Source organism: Macaca nemestrina, chromosome X (genome assembly GCF_043159975.1).
Source record: "Macaca nemestrina isolate mMacNem1 chromosome X, mMacNem.hap1, whole genome shotgun sequence".
Lineage (NCBI taxonomy): Eukaryota > Metazoa > Chordata > Mammalia > Primates > Cercopithecidae > Macaca > Macaca nemestrina.
In genome coordinates this window covers 116,159,372-116,176,416 of record NC_092145.1, presented here as the reverse complement: position 1 = coordinate 116,176,416, position 17,045 = coordinate 116,159,372, and the positions used below count along the sequence as shown (strand labels likewise).

At 41.4% G+C, this 17,045-nt stretch overlaps 1 protein-coding gene and 1 pseudogene across 1 annotated transcript in view; both read right to left on the bottom strand.

The window, feature by feature from the left end:
- The window catches only part of LOC105463430 (EF-hand domain containing 2), a 197,036-nt gene that overhangs the window by 160,328 nt on the left and 19,663 nt on the right, over positions 1 to 17,045 (bottom strand). The window contains exon 2 of the mRNA XM_071089226.1: positions 5,920 to 6,108. Coding sequence (XP_070945327.1) covers positions 5,920 to 6,108 — 189 coding nt within the window. The remainder of the gene's footprint in view (positions 1 to 5,919; positions 6,109 to 17,045) is intronic.
- LOC105464060 (ribonucleoside-diphosphate reductase subunit M2 pseudogene) lies at positions 1,441 to 3,656 on the bottom strand (annotated as a pseudogene).

Here is a 17,045-nt window from a genome sequence, read left to right as displayed (position 1 = left end):
ACAATTCCAGCCTGTATAAAACTGTTCTGCCCATAAGAAGGAAGGGTAGAATGCACAAAGGATAAACAGCTAGAAGTGTCTGCCACAGGGGCCATGCGGGGTAACAAATACTGGCTCCTTTTCGTGATTGCAAATGGCCTTTTCTCTGCTTGTAATGTGATAGTCTACTTGAGCAAGGCATTTTGGTCGTTGCTTTCAGAATTACGGATTAAAACCTGGAATGTTGTCTTAGGTTGGGTTCCATAGAGGAAGAGCTTGAAAACAGGGATTTTAGTGCATGTGATTTATTAAGGGCAGACTCTTGGGAGAAACCTGTAAGAGTGCGAGGGAAGCAGCAAAGGAAAGGGAAATGAGCCGTGCAAGCAAGGATGCATTCTCAGGTCAAGTGTAGCCTTGGCCTGATGCACGAGGGGCTATGGAGCCGGAATCATAGCAAAGAATTATCCCTCCTTCAGGCAAGGAAGCTGGTTTTTTTTTTTACCCTTGATAAATCAGTTATTAGCTGCCCCCTCTTGGTGGAAAGGGGCCAGTGTAACCTCCCAGGTGCAACGCCCATCAGCCAAGAGCAAGGCTCCAGCGAGGGTTACAGGTGTGAGCTGTTTGTCAAAGCATTTGTCACAGCTGGGGGTTGGGGAGCACCACCCCAGCATGGATCTGGCTGGGCACAAAGAGCATCTACTATAAATATTAATTTTAATACACTTTCCAAAGAACCGCCTTTATTTTTACTTTGTATTATTTGAGAGCGTAATACTAGATATATTGCTAGGATTAAAAGCTACTGGAAAAACTGGCAACAAGTTGAAAATCTCTTTTTTTTTTTTTTTTGGCCTTTCTTCATTTTAATGTTGTACAAATATAAGGACCATATAATCTAGATTAACTTTAGGTAACAATAACTTAAAAGATGGAAAAATGTATATTACAGAGATTTAAAAATTGACTATACCATAAATGATGAAGAAAACTTAACAATAGAACAGGACAATGTTCAAATAGTGAATACAATTAACAAATGGAGCCAAAAGATCAACATTTATCTCTCATCATCTTTCATGCAATGTCTCAGCTTTCTTCTCCCAAACATAAAGGCAGATTAATTCTAAGTAGCCCTATAAAGAATATTTGTTTATCATGCCTGTAATCCCAGCACTTTGGGAGGCCGAAGTGGGTGGATCACCTGAGGTCAGGAGTTCAAGACCAGCCTGACCAATATGGTGAAACTCCGTCTCTACTAAAAATACAAAAATTACCCGGGTGTGGTGGCACATACCTGCAGTCCCAGTTACTCGGGAGGCTGAGACAGGAGAATTGCTTGAACCCAGGAGGTGGAGGTTGCAGTGAGCCGAAATCGCGCCACTGCACTCCAGCCTGGGCGACAGAGCAAGACTCAGTCTTAAAAAAAAAAAAAAAAAAAAAAAAAATTCTGTTTCCCTCTGAACTTATTATTTGAATGGAAACCATATTAATAACTCATGGTTTCCTACTGAAGTTTAAGATTCCCCTAGATAATACTCAGATTTAGACAATGCTAGAATAAGACACTGGGTGATTATTTTAAAGTATGAACTACAGGCAAAATCTAAAAGGACATACATAATAAAAAATTTCTGATTTAAAAGACATAGTAAATATAAATGAATTAACTCACACAACCTACTTACACACAAACAAAACCAGAATAAACAACAACTTGTGGGAACCACCTCTAGTTGATTTCACCACTTAACAGGAGCAAGATCTTAGGTGGGTCATTTTGTTTAAGGATGACTTGAAATTTGACAATACTGCCTTAGCTCCCACATATGAAAACTCTTCAAGATTTTTTTCTTATCAACTAGAAGTTGGGGAAAATACAGTAAGAAATAAAATGAAATGGCTTCTCACACATATGAAGGCCCGGATCATGCCTAAATTTCTAGTGATTTAACTTAAGAAGCTCCTTGCCCTGAGAGATTTCTTTATCCCACAACACTTTACTCAGAGAAGAGAATCCCAGGACACTACCCAAGCCACAGGTTAAAAACACGACCTGTCTTCTATCTGGCACCAATAGACTAATATCTATCTATACACAGGACTGACTTTAAAGTTGGTTAACAAGTATTTTAATTCACTAAAATAAAACTTAGAAATTACATGCTTAGTCTACACAAGTTTAACTTACTTTAGTCACTTAGTGAATTGTGAATTGGCTCCCATTAGTGGTCAGGAGAATGCTTGGTATTTGGTGTCGAAACCAAATGAATCAAGCTATTATCGCCTTGTGAGTACAAACAATGTTTATTTGTTTGTAAAGTGCCAGTTTTATATTTAAGTAAACATTAAAATCTGTGTTGAAGCAGGGAGGCTGCATCTTTCAACTGCCTGTGCTGGTTAAATGATTGTTTAATCCTGCTGTGCCAAGCTCACTAGAGGGTCAGCCCTCACTTTAAAGCCAAGACTGCCATTGTCACTGCTATGGTAAGTCACAGCCAGCCAGGCCTGCTGGCAAAAGGTGATACTACCAGCATTATAAATAAACAGGACTGTTTGTGAGGTAGCTACACAGTTTTAAGATGCTGTTAATGAACATGATGGACAATTCATGGTGTGGCTAGTTGATAACACTTCAGCTGATTTTTTTATGAGATGGGAAAGAAAAATCAGCAAAATAAGGGCACATCTTCAGTTCATTTAGAAGTCAGCATCCAAGGTAAAAGAATTCTCTGTTGGATTCGACACCACTCCCATCCTCTGATACTCCTTTACTCTCTTCTCAAAGAAGTTCGTCTTTCAGTGAAATATTCTCCATAAAGTCAAATGGGTTCTCTACTCTGAAAACCTTGCTAAAACCCAGTTCCGGCATGTCTGTCTGCCACAAACTCAATGTATTGCTTCATTAGAGTGCAATTCATCCCAATGAGCTTCACAGGCAAGGCCTCAGTGAGGAATTCCTGTTCTATCCGAACAGCATTGATAATTCTTTCTCTTATTCTCTCCTCCAATGGTTTGTGTACCAGGTGATTGAACATCAGGCAAGCAAAATCACAGTGTAAACCCTCATCTCCACTAATAAGTTCATTGGAAAAGGTGAGGCCAGGCATCAGTCCTCGTTTCTTGAGCCAGAATATCGATGCAAAATAACCAGAAAAGATGCCTTCCGCTGCAGCAAAGACTACAACACGTTCCCCATAGGTAGCTGCTTTGTCCCCAATCCAGTGCAAGGCCCAATCTGCCTTCTTCTTGACACAAGGCATCGTTTCAATGGCATTGAAGCGAAATTCCCTTTCTTTGGGATCTTTTATGTAAGTGTCAATAAGGAAACTATACATTCCAGAATGTATGTTTTCCATGGCAATTTGGAAGCCACAGAAACAGCGGGCTTCTGTCACCTGAACTTCTTGGCTACATCGCTCCACCAAGTTTGCATTTACTATGCCATCACTTGCGCAAAGAAAACCAGAACATGGGATATAAAATATCTCTCCTCGGGCTTCAGGAATTCCCAGTGCCAAATGTCCTTGGACGGGTCCACCTCCTCGGCGGTCCAGAAGGAAGCTTCCGCCTTCTTATACATCTGCCAGATATCATGGTACTCGATGGGGAAGATGACAAAACGGCAGGGGTTTTCTCTCAGCAGCGGCTCATCCTCCACGCCGGGAGCGGCTGCTTTAGTTTTCCGCTCCGCGGGCTCCTGGAAGATCCTCCTCGCGGTCTTGCTGGCCAGGACGCGGGTCCCGCTCAGGGCCGGCGGCGTGTTCTCCTTGTAGCCCAGGCTGAGCCCCTTCAGCCGCGAGAGCTGCAGCTGCTGCGGGTCCGCGATGTGCGCGAGCGGGACGCGGACGGAGAGCCCGGTGGCGGTGCAGCGAAGGAGAGTGAGGGGCCTGGACCGGGCGGCTGGGACGGGGTGCACCGAAAATGTCTCATTTTTAAGAAAAATGATTAACAGGCGTTGACTTGTTTTTGTTGAACCGCTATTGTAGAAAGCGCTTTATAATTTGCTTGGGGTATTAACCAGGATCTAGTCTGTAGTTCACAGTCTCATCAGAGCACGTAAATATTTCAGTCTTAGTGTCTCATTTAAAGCTCAATGAATATTTAATAGAAGTTGACCAACAAAATAACTGAAAGAATTATGTTGCATTTAGTTAGACCTGAAATGAGCAAGCTCTTCATTTTCTCAAGTAGTCTGAAGCTAAAATTATTCCGGATTCACGAAATATTCTACATAACTTTATAAGTAATTAAAGGCCTGCAAAATAGGCTTGAAAGGCATATATTAAATATTGAGAAAAACATGAAATGACTTTTTGACTTGAAATGCAAGAGAATAGTTTAATATTAATACATTGTGGCCTATGTTACTTATTCAGTAGTGGATTAGTTTTAAAATATTGTCAATACCCTCTTTTTTACATGAGGTAAAAATAGAATCTTTTCTTTGGCCCATGCAAAGTAAACATCCTATAAGATTGAGAGTAACAGAAAACTATGCATAATCCACCCAAGTCAGTCAGTCCAGAATTATTTTTGGGCTCTGGGTCCAGCACTGAGCCAGGTACTGAAAATAATCCAAGAAAAGAAAAGAATATTGGCCCATGTTGAAAGGAGAGATGGTTTCCCAGGAAGGAAGCCTCCCTGTGGTCTGTTAGATCACTGTTGGCTTCAAAAAAAAAAAAGTGCACTCTAATTGATCTACCCTATCACAGATGACATGGGGATGTGTCAATTCTACCAAATTTGAGGACATTTTAATTAGAATCAAAGTACTGCCAATCAATCCATGTTGAAAGCTGCTAAAAACCACCTGGCAAACTTAGCATGCTATGGTTTCAATTCTTTATCTAGTCCTGAACTATCTTGCACTTACAGGATCTAAATAATCTAATAACTAGTTCTTTCTGGAGAACAGAACATCGGGCTGGGATACAGGGCTGTCTGATCAACACAGCATATCCATATAGCTGGTTGCCTTTTCTTTCCTTTGATCTTAGCCTTTTTAAAAAATATTCAAATACATTCCCTTTTCTAACTGCCAATATGTCCATATGTATGTGTGTGTGTGTATGTGTATAGACATATACATTAAAAAATTCCAGCTCTTGTCTAATAATGGCATCGCTTCCTTTCACTATTCTTCTTGCCATATCACATTTTAGCCCTTAGGGATGGAGAATCATTACTATGGTTTATTACTAGTTAGTATGGAGAAAAGAAGAGAAGGCATTTTTCTATTCCTATGTAAAGCCACGTTCAGACTCAAATACAATTATTTAGTCAATGGCAACTCAAAACCAAAAGTGACAATCTGACCAGACTCTGAACAGGACAGATTATCCTGTTCAGTGAAGATGAGAGAAAGGTTAATAAGCATTAGCCAAGAAAGATAAACACGTGGCATCCTGCAACCAATGTGCCTGACAAAAAAGAGCAGAGCGAGAATAATTTTTCTTTGTTTAGGATACTTTGAATTTATCTTTTCAGAAGAACTAACCTTAGTCAAAAGAAGCAAAATTTCACTTAGAAGGAATACGCTTAAGAGATCTATTGTATAACACAATGACTATAGTTAATAACAATGTATTGTACACTTGAAAATTGTAAGACAATAGATGGTGTTTTCATCACAAAGAGAAGCCCATGAGGTAATGCATATGTTAATTAGCTCAATTTAGCCATTCCATAGTGTATACATATTTCAAGACATCATGTTGTACACCACAAATATATACAATTATGTTTGTCAATTTAAACAAATAAAGACAAGGGGAGAAACACTAAAAATAAAACACTAAAAATAAAGGCAATAATAAGTAGAAAAGGCAAAAAGAAAAAGAATTAGCCTTAACATTTACACTGAAGACTCCTACTTTCTCAAAGCTATTTAGCATCTGTAAAATTCTAAGATTGCATTCCTCCCAATGTCATGTGACTTACCTGTTTATCAAAGGCTACCCATGATGGTACATCGCTTCCATCTCCTTTAGGATATATGCTACATTTCGGCTTTATCTTTTGTCCCAGAAGTGGTTCTCCACCTATTCCAGGCTTTTCATCACTCACTAACATCATAACATTGTTGCAAAAGCCCCAATGTTGGGATTTGTGAAACTTCTCCTTTCCCACCTGTGAACATAAGAGACAACATAAAATAGCCAAAATTACTCTTTATGACTTTTCTAACCTGTTTGTAAAATGTCAACACATTTTCTTACCATGTATTTTTCCCTCACAAAATGCAAATAAAGTGGCAAATAATTATGATCAATCTTTATCCATAAAGTTGTGTCACACTCTTAATTCATTTTAACCAATTCAAAACATCGAAAGGCAGTAAACATAAACCTAATGCTCCATGCTACATAAAACATTAAAAAAATGACTATTACTGCAAGTAAATATTTAGAACATTAGCTTCCTAATTGGTCTTTCCTACTTGTTTGCCAAGAATGCGAACAGAAAAAAAAGAAAAGAAAAAACTGCTCTGCTTCAGAATAAAAAGTGTATGTAACTGTTTTCCACAGAGGTCTAAACATTATTTTCACCAAAACAGAGAACAAAATCTTTTCCTCATTAAAGTAAATGTAACAGGAAATTCTTCAGAGCTGACATTCTCCTTTAATTGCAAAACCTTATCTCCCACCTTTTCTGGTGATCTGGAGAGAAAGGAGAAATCACAGATACAACTACCAAGGGTTGGCAAGGACATAGCCAACATCAACATTTGTGCACTGCTGGTGGGAAGGTAAAGCAGGACAATCGCTCTGAGGAGCGCTGTGGCAGTACAAACAAAGAGAGAGGCATATATGTCCTATGGCCTAGCCAGTCCACCCCCACACAAGTATCTTCTCTTAGGCACAAGGAACTGCATACCAGACTATTTGTTATAGCACTGTTTGCAAAAGTGAAAAATAGGAAACCACTAAAATGTCTACCCATAGCAGAAAAGATACATATATCTCTTTATAAAATGGAATATTAATACAAAGTCTCATATTACATATATCAATATAGACAAATCTAGGCCGGGCGCAGTGGCTCACGCCTGTAATCTCGGCTCTTTGGGAGGCTGAGGCAGGAGGATCATCTGAGGTCAGGGGTTCAAGACCAGCCTGGCCAACATGGTGAAACCCCGTCTCTACTAAAAATATAAAAAATTACCCGAGCATGGTGGTGGGCACCTACAATCCCAGCTACTTGGGAGACTGAGGCAGGAGAATCATTTGAACCTGGGAGGCAGAGGTTGCCGTGAGCCAAAATCATGCCATTGCACTCCAGCCTGGGCAACAAGATCAAAACTCTGTCTCAAAAAACAAACAAAAAAACAGACAAATCTCAAAAACTGTCAGGCAAAAAATACAGGTAGCTGAAGTACACATAAAATTTCACAACACATATATAAGGCTGGAAAATACCCTAAAAATATGGTAATATTTATGGATAATACATGCATAGAAATAAGCGGCACATTCAAGATCATATAATGTTCACGATAATAAATGAACACTCATATGCCCCACAGCCCTGCATAAAAAATAAACACCTCAGAGATAACTGAAGCTTTATCTCAGAGCTCATAGCCCTGCCTCCCTTCTCCAGAGGTAACCATTATCCTGAATTTGCCTCTTTAATATTAGCACATTGCCCAGGACTGTATATAGCCAGGGCAATAGCCTCTTGCAAAACATGATGCCTTGGCAGAGAAGTCTGATAGGGTCAAAAAGACCTCATTTCCTTTTGTGGAAAAAGGCAGCCTGGAAGAATGAGGAAGGCCTGAGCAGCCCTCCCCAGGGGAGTCAGGGCCATAACAGCTGCCCTGGGCAGATAACAGCCCCGCTCTAGGGCTGGGAGAGGAAAGCTAGATGCAGTGGTTAGGATGGTGAGCTATAGCTGGCTCTGCCCCTTAGGGAATCAATTGTCACTACCTCCACCATTCCCTCCACTCTGTCTCTCTGTCTCTGTCTCTCTCTCTCACACATACACACACACACACACACTTGCTCACACACACAATCAGATTACCACAAGGCAGTCCCAGATCCCCATAAAACAAAGCAAAAGTTGCCTTTCAGAAAATGAATAGTGGAATAATATAGAATTTAATAATGATATACTGTCTCCTAAAGCAAGTAACTCCGAGTAATCATAAAGTCACCTCAAACCAACAAATGTTTCTTAAGTACTTACTATAGTCCTAGCTTTGTGCCAAATATACGAGTTAAAATAAGCATAAGACTCAGCCCCTGCCCCGAAGAAAAAAACCCACAATCTTGTGGAGGAAGCAAGATTTAGATATATAAAATGATACAGTTTGGATGCTTGTCCTCTCCAAATCTCATGTTGAAATGTGATTCTCAGTGTTGGAGGTGGGGCCGGGTGGGAGGTAATTGGATCGTGGGGGCAGATCTCTCATGAATGGTTTCACACCGTCCCCTTAGTGATAAATGAGTTGTCGCTCAGTTAGTTCACATGAGATCTGGTTGTTTAAAAGAGTCTGGGACCTCCCCCTTCTCTCTCTTACTCCCACTCTCACCATGTGATATACTGGCTCTCCCTTTGCCCTCCACCTGATTGGAAGCTTTCTGAGGCCCTCATCAGAAGCAGATGCCAACACCACACTTCGTGTACAGCCTGCAGAACCATGAGCCAATTAAGCCTTTTTTTTAAAAAAATAAATTACCCAGCCTCACGTATTTCTTTGTAGCAACACGAGAACAGCCAAATACAGAAAACAACTAGAAAACAGTACAGCTACCATTTTTGACCACTTACTATGAGCTGGATGCTTTACTAAGGGTTTTATATCTCATTTATGATCTCAGTTCACTGTCACAAAACTATTTTATCAGTGTTATTACTGCCATTTTTCCAATGAGGAAACCAAGGCAGAGAGAGGGAGACTGGCCCACCCAAAGTTACACAGTAACTACTGGAGCCTGAGATCTGAACCTAAGATCATGTGACCCTAAGCTCTGGTAAGTGTATGGCTAAGTGTATGGCTGATCAGAGCCACACACTGATGTGCTGGAGTAGTAGTGTTGAGGTTCTGTGGATAACTGGATACTGTCTTGGGCCTGGAGGAATGAGATGAATTAGATAGGAGAGGAGAGGCAAGGACGTTCCAAGCAGGGTTATGAGGGATGTACTGCAGCTGAGCTGACAGCACCCAGGGAGAGGGGCAAATCTAGTAAAAAAGAAAGTCAAGGTCAAGTTTGGAAGGAGGGTGAGCTAGAGTAGAATATATAAGGAGGACTATATCATGAAAAGCCTCTCATGTAAATATCTTAAAAGTCTCCTTCATCAGGCCACTGGAATATTTACTAAGGCCTAATACTGGCCAGGCCCTATTCTAGAGAGTATGGTATAAAGATGAAGTCACAGCCAGCCTTCCTCCCCCGAGGAACTTTCTCCACTACTCACAAGTTTCCTCCATGGATCTAGGTTTCCATAATCACATGGAAGAAGCCCTTGCCACCGTTGAAGGCCTCACTCAGCTACCTATCCCCCAGAATTCCACAATTTGTTCATGTGTACCCCCTCTTCGGTCAGACCACATCTTACAGCTTACAAGGTACCTTAACGTCCATTCAAAGTCATGTCCCTGGTCAGGCTATACCTCTACACAAACCCCTCTCCCCACCAAGGGCCAGCTCACATCCCACTACATAGTCATCCCTTCTACAAACATCTGGTGAGCATCCATTGGGTGCTAAGTTGTGAGAGACTGTGGGGACATGGCCTTGGGCAAGCCATAGCTCCCAACCCTAGTAAAGAAGCCAGTCACTATGGCTCTGGATTTGGCAATGGGTTTCATACATGTGGCACCAAAAGCACAAGCAACAAAAGGAAAAATAAATTGGACTTCATCAAAATTAAAACTGTGTGTCAAAGGATACTATCAAGAGAGTGAAAAAACCCATAGAATGAAGTTTGGATGAGGTGGCTCAAGCCTGTATCCCAGCAACACTTTAAGAGGCTAAGCTGGGAGAATCACTGGAGCCCAGGAGTTCAAGACCACCCCGGGCAATAGAGTGAGATGTCATTTCTAAAAAACAGAGAAACCCAGAGAATGACAGAAAATATTTGGAAATCATATAAGGGTCTATTATATAGAATATATAAAAATTCTTACAACTCAGCAGAAACACAAACAATTCAATTTAAAAATGGGCAAAGGATGTGGTAGACTGCCATGGTTACTACTTGAGACCATCACCATGACAGTTATTACTGTTACTACTTAAGACCATCATTACGACAGTTACTACTGTTAGTACTTGAGACCGTCATTACAAGACTGAATGAACGGGAACAAACATAGAAATGAAAACTTAGGACAAAAGAAACTGTTTTAAAGGAAGAGTCCAGGGAAGAAGAGAGCTCTCTGCTTCTAGTGAGCAAAGGCAGCCCCCCCACCCCCGCCGCTCCCCCATTGAGCTTCCACAGCCCTTTGTATTTATTGGGTAGAATGAGCAGGGAGGAGGTAATGACTGGTCAGCTCCTTAATTGATCACAGGTTCATATTATTACTAACAGGCTTCAGATGTACCTAATCACAAGAAACACTGCGCTTGGGGCATGACTGCCCTCAGCATTCCTTCTGGGTGGCAGACACAGTTTGTCAGTTTGCCAACATTCTGCATTTATGAGAAACAGTTTGCTGTTTACTCATATAGCCTCCAGTGGTATACTGAGTTGACCATGACCCTCATTCTTTTGGCGTGTAACAAAAGGACTTGAATACACATTTCTCCAAAGAAGATATACAAATGGCCAACAAGCACATGAAAATATGTCCAATGCCATTAGTCACTAGGGAAATGTAAAACAAAAGTACAATGAAGCCAGGCACACTGGCTCATACCTTTAATCTCAATACTTTGGGAGGCTTAGGCAGGCAGATCACTTGAGTCCAGGAGTTTGAGACCAGCCTGAGCAACATGGTGAGACCTTGTCTCTACATAAAATACAAAAATTAGCCAGGCATGGCGGTGCATGCCTATAGTCCCAGCTACTCGGGAGGCTGAGGTGAAAGGATTGCTTGCGCTCATGAGGCTGAGGCTGTAGTGAGGTATGAAGCTATGATCGCACCACTGCACTCCAGCCTAAGCGACAGAGACCCTGTCTCAAAAATACATACATACATAGATATATACATACATACAATGGGATAATGCTTCACATTCACTAGGGTGGCTATAATTTTTTAAAAATGGAAAATAAATGTTGGTGAGGATGTGGAGACACTGGAACTGTCACACCTTGCTGGTGGGGGATGTACACTAGTATGGCTGCTGTGGAAAAGTTTGGCAGTTCCTCATTAAGCTAAACATAGAATCATCATATGATCCAGCAGTTGCATTCCTTGGTATATTCTCAGGAGAACTGAAAACATACATCCACAGAAAGAAACTTACACATAAATGTTCATAGCAGCATTATTTACCATAGCCAAAAGGTGGAAACAACCCAAATGTCTATCAGCTGATGAATGGTTAAACAAACGTGGTATATCCATACAATGGAATATTATTCTGCCTTCAAAGGGAACAAAGCACCGATACGTGCTACCACATGGATGAACCTTGAAAACATTATGCTAAGAGAAAAAAGCCAGATACAAAGGGCCACGTATTATGATTCCATTTATATGAAATATACAAAATAGGCAAATTCACAGAGACAGAAGGCAGATTAGTGGTTGCCAGGGACTGGGAGGAAGAAAGAATGGGGAGTGACTGCTTACTGGGCACAGGTTTCCTTTGAAGTGATGAAAATTTTCTTGAAATAGTGGGGACAGCTGCACAGCATTGTGAATGTACTAAATGCCACTGAATTGTACAATTTAAATGGTTAAAATGGTAACTTTTATACTTTGTGTATTTTACCACAATAAAAAAGAAAACCCCAGCCAGCATGAGATTCACACACCACAAATGAGCTATATGATGACCAAGCCCAGGGATGGGCAGATTCATGACCTTCCCTGACCACCAGCCCTTCGTCATGTACATGCACCATAATATGTGCACATACTCATGTCTGATTTGTCTCCTCAACCAGATGACACATTTTTTAAACTCTAGGACCATGGTGTGTATTTCTTCCTTTTTCTATGTCCCCTCACCATCTAACATATTGCTGCAGATATAGGAAGCCCGTAAAACTTGAGTGGTAGATTCACTGGTTGCCAAATTGAACCTTGTGTCTGGATCAAATAGGCAACAAGGAGCCATTAAAGTTTCCCGAGGGACACAGGGACAATATGAGGCAGCAAATCTGAAGGCAGATCCACTAAGAGTGGGCAGGGTGGGTTGGAAGGGGAAAGGTCTGAAGGCAAAAGACTCTTTTTTTTGAGACGGAGTCTCACTCTTGTCACCCAGGCTGGAGTGCAGTGGCGCGATCTCAGCTCACTGCAACTTCCGCCTCCCAGGTTCAAGCGATCCTCCTGCCTCAGCCTCCCAAGTAGCTGGGATTACAAGTGCCCACCACCACGCCTGGCTCTTTTTGTATTTTCAGTAGAGACAGGGTTTCACCATGTTGGCCAGGCTGGTCTCGAACTGCCAGGCTCAAGTAATCCGCCTGCCTCAGCCTCCCAAAGTGTTGGGATTACAGGCGTAAGCCACCGCGACAGGCACAAAAGACTTTTAAAGAGGCCACTGCTATATCTTAACATGAAGATCTTCAACCAATCTTAAACTGAAACTGATTAAGCAAGCCACAGCATGCCAACACTTGAGCTAACTGTGCACACAAACACCCGGGCCTCACTCTTTCCAGGGATGCCACCCTAGTTGGTAATGGAGACTATTTCAGCGGGTATGCAAGAATGTTCACCTTGCTCTATCCTCTTCCTTTTGATTAAGGCAAGGGTAAGTCTTAATTTGGTAGTACTGACTATACTCCCAAATACTTGCCTATAAAAAGAAAGCAGGCCTCAGGCTCATAACATTTTACAGGCATCAAATCTAAAAACACTGTTTTGTTTTCTTTTTTTCTTACCATGACCTTCCACTTAGATCAAATGGTGTGGTTTTCATTTATGGTAAGGATATAAAGTTTCCCTTTTAAATAGGTTTTAGTTTTCCAAAAGTGATTCATTTCACAGAGAGATATTAAGTAAATAATGGATCGGTTGGCATGGATCCATGGCAATGGATCGAATACATTTTTTAAATTCCAAAGGTAGCATGTATGCTTCTAAAGTTTCATAGCCTCTGACCCTATCAAACAAATGTCACAGGAGTAGATAAGTTTTTTTTTTACTATTTATTTATTTATTTAATTTATTTATTTATGTATTTTTATGAGACGGAGTCTCACTCTGTTGCCCAGGCTGGAGTGCAGTGGTGCAATCTCGGCTCACTGCAACCTCTGCCTCCTGGGTTCAAGCGATTCTCCTGCCTCAGCCTCCCAAGTAGCTGGGATTACAGGTGCATACCACCACAACTGGCTAATTTTTGTGTATTTTTAGTAGAGACGGGGTTTCACCATGTTGGCCAGGCTGGTCTTGAACTCCCAGCCTCAGTTGATCCACCCACCTTGGCCTCCCAATGTGCTGGGATTACAGGCATGAGCCACCACACCTAGCCTAGAGTAGATAAGTTTAAAGCACCTGGGAAGAGGGCAGGAATTAGGAGACAGAGAAGAATAGTGATCCAGGAAGCAATGTGACCCTCAGGAGCTGTGTCACATCCACAGTGTTCAGGAGCCTGGAGCAGAACAAGGGAGAAGGTGCTGGGATTGACTGGCAGGCATAATAGAAGGGCTGGGAGGGGTTAGACTGAAGATACTTAGAAGGCTCTGGTCAGAAGACAGAGTGAAGTGGTGGGATAAAGCCACGCACCTAAGCAAACAAAAGTGACTGCAGTCAATTTTTATCTCCATATTCACATGGGCTCTAACTGTCTCTCCTTCCAGTACTGGCTTGCTTGTGTCCCTGGTAAGTCAGTGATCAACAGCATTAGCCTCTCCCTTCCATGACCTCCTTTCAATGGACTCATAAAGACAAGTCTTTCACCTCTTAGAGGAAGAAAAGCCTCCTTCAGCCCTTAGTCTTGCTTTCATTACTGTCTTCACTCCCTCCCATCCTCTATCTTCATGTTTCACGAAACAGTAGTCTGCAGTCACCGAGAGTCCCTTCTCCCCTCCATTCACTCCTGCACTCTGGATTGTCATACAACCTCCCCTGTTAGGCTTTACCTTGTAGCACACCACATTATTCTAATGTTTGAAAGGTCTAGAGTCCTCTAACTTGAGACATGAGATTAAGAGTATAAACAGGGGCCAGTGCCTTAGGGGTTTAAAGAACACTGGATTTTGTTTTGAGCAGGGCATAGAAAGGATCGCTCTGGTCACAATACAAAGAACTGGGAATATTGCAATAGTCCAGGCAAGAAATGATAGTGGCCTAGACCAGGGTAATAGAAGTAGAGACAGTGGAAGTGATCAAGTTCTGTGTGTATCTTGAAGGTAGAACAAAAAGGATTTACCAATAGATTAGATGTAGGGTGTGGAAAAAGGGATGAGTTGTTAACAACCCCGAGTATTTTGGTCTGAACAACGAGAAGAATGGAGTTTTAGGTGCTGGGATGCAGAATGGTGGGAGAGAACTTAAATGAGAATTCTGGAGGTAGGAGGCAGGCACAGGAGTCCAGAATTCTATTTTGGACATGTTACATTCAAGATACCACTCAGACAAGCAAGTAGAAATGTGGACTAGCAGGTAGATATGGGAGTCTGAAGTTCAAGCAAAAAGTCAAGGCTGGATATAAAAATTTGATATACATCAGTTGATGGATGGTATTTAAGGCTACAGTGCTAGAATGAATGATGACAGTGCAGAAAAGAAGTCCAAGACTGAGCTTTAAAATATCCCAATGTTACGTGATCAGGGAGATGGGGTAGAATTAGCAAACAAGACTAAAAAGGGGCAGCTGGTAAGATGGGAAGAACACCAGGAGAGTTCAGTATCATGGAAACTACATAAAGAAGCATTTGAAGGAACACATGACTAACTGTGTTAAAGGCTACTAATAAGTCAAATGAAGACGAGGCTTGAGACTTGACCCCCTGATTTGGCAACATGGAGGTGGCTGGTGACCTTGACGAGAATGGTTTCAGCGGAATCATGGGAACAGAAATAGCTTGTGAACCATATGGCTCTTTGAACAGCTCTAGGTAAGGTATTGCAAATCAAAACTCTTGAGTTTCTAGTATTTATAATTTCCTTAAAATAGCCCAAGCTCAGAAAAATGCAAGAAATAAATAAAAGATCATCTAAATGTCATCTCTTAAAGTCTTCTCTGACTGCCAGAGACAGAACATTCTGTTCCTGCAGAGATCTTCTATTAAAGTCTGGAAGGTTACCCTGTCTTTAACTATTTAGGAACTTACCCTTTCCCCTCCCCCACCCCCAGCTGTATCACCAGGGCCAGGCGAAGTGCCTAGAACAGAGAATAAAATGTTTTTTAAAAAATAATACATGTGCTCCTTGAAAGGGCAGCAGTGGTACAGACAGAAACAAACAATCTCACAAGATTTATTCTTGATTCATTCATTCTATACCCATAATTCCTGTATAGCCATCACTGTAATCAGCATATGATACTATAGTTTCCTGTTTATATACTTGCATTTTATACCAGACTTTGTACTTTGTGACAGTAAGGACTATAGGGCCTGGCACATAGTAGGTGTTCAATGAGCATCTATTGAATGAATAGAACATAAGCTGTGGATTATTTTCAAAAAATCAGATACTGTCAGCTGATCTTTCCCTGTTCATGTTACCTGGCTTAGATACCCTTAAATCTAATAATCAAACATTTGGAATGGAGAGCAGAACCAGGGAGTAATAGGGTCATAAAGGATAGGACAGGAGATCTGGCATCAGAAGCCTGGCATTCACCTTCCAGCTTTGCCTCTATGGGCCATGTGATGTTGGAGCAGTCACTTTACTTCTCCAGAGGCCTCTGGCTTGCCATGTCTGAAGTGAGAATAATAATACCTGCTTTACAAGACAGTGGTTAGGACTAAGTGAGAGAATATCTGCGACTGTGCTTGCCTGTTAGCATTTATTATTTTGTTTTCTCAAGAATAAGGACTTGGTATTAGCTTTTAGAGAGAACTGAGTCAGAGCTCCAATAAAAAGGGACCAAGTACAGGAGATCGAGCCCAGCCTGGCCAACATGGTGAAACCCTGTCTCTGCCAAAAATATAAAAATTAGACAGGTGTGGTGGCATGCACCTGTAGTCCCAGCTACTCAGGAGGCTGAGGCAGGAGGATCACTTGAACTTGGGAGGTGGAGGTTGCAGTAAGCCGAGATCGCGCCACTGCACTCCAGCCTGGGTGACAGAGTAAGACTCCATCCAAAAAAAAAAGGGACCAAGTATGACTCCCTTACTAACCAACCTAAGAGCTTATATAATTTTTTCCACAAGTAGATTTACAGATTTATCTCCATTTTTATGACATTATTGGCCATAATATTTGCTCCATGAACATTAATTATCTGATCTTCATTCCTGGGTCAAATGTCACTTTTAACACTGTTTTTCTTAGTTCCATGGAAGCAGGGCCACATGTTAAATGTTGAATAAGAAATATTCAACATTTAACACAGGGTCTGATAGTCAATAGTTCTTCAACTTAAACATACCATCTGTTTTTAAGATTTATTTTTTGGGCAACCCACTGTAGCAAACAGCCAACCCTATGTATACAGATTAGGGCTATAGGAATTCAAAGAAGTATACTATGGACTGGTCGATGCCAGAGAAAACTTCATGTGGAATTTGAGTCTTAAAGTGAACCTTGAACCATGCACTGAATTTGGGCAGAGTAAGAGAAAAGATGCTGAAGCATGTTGAAGGACCAGGACTAGACCCAGCTAGATACAGGGGCATTTCCTACAGTAGTGGGACATGAACTTGGAACAGTTAATGTGGAAATCAATCCATAGAGAGCCTTAAATAGCAAAGTCAGACACTTAAACAACATCTTATGGGGTATAAGGCTCATTTCTGCTAGTATTTCTAAAGGAGGCTGAAGAGGTGGATTG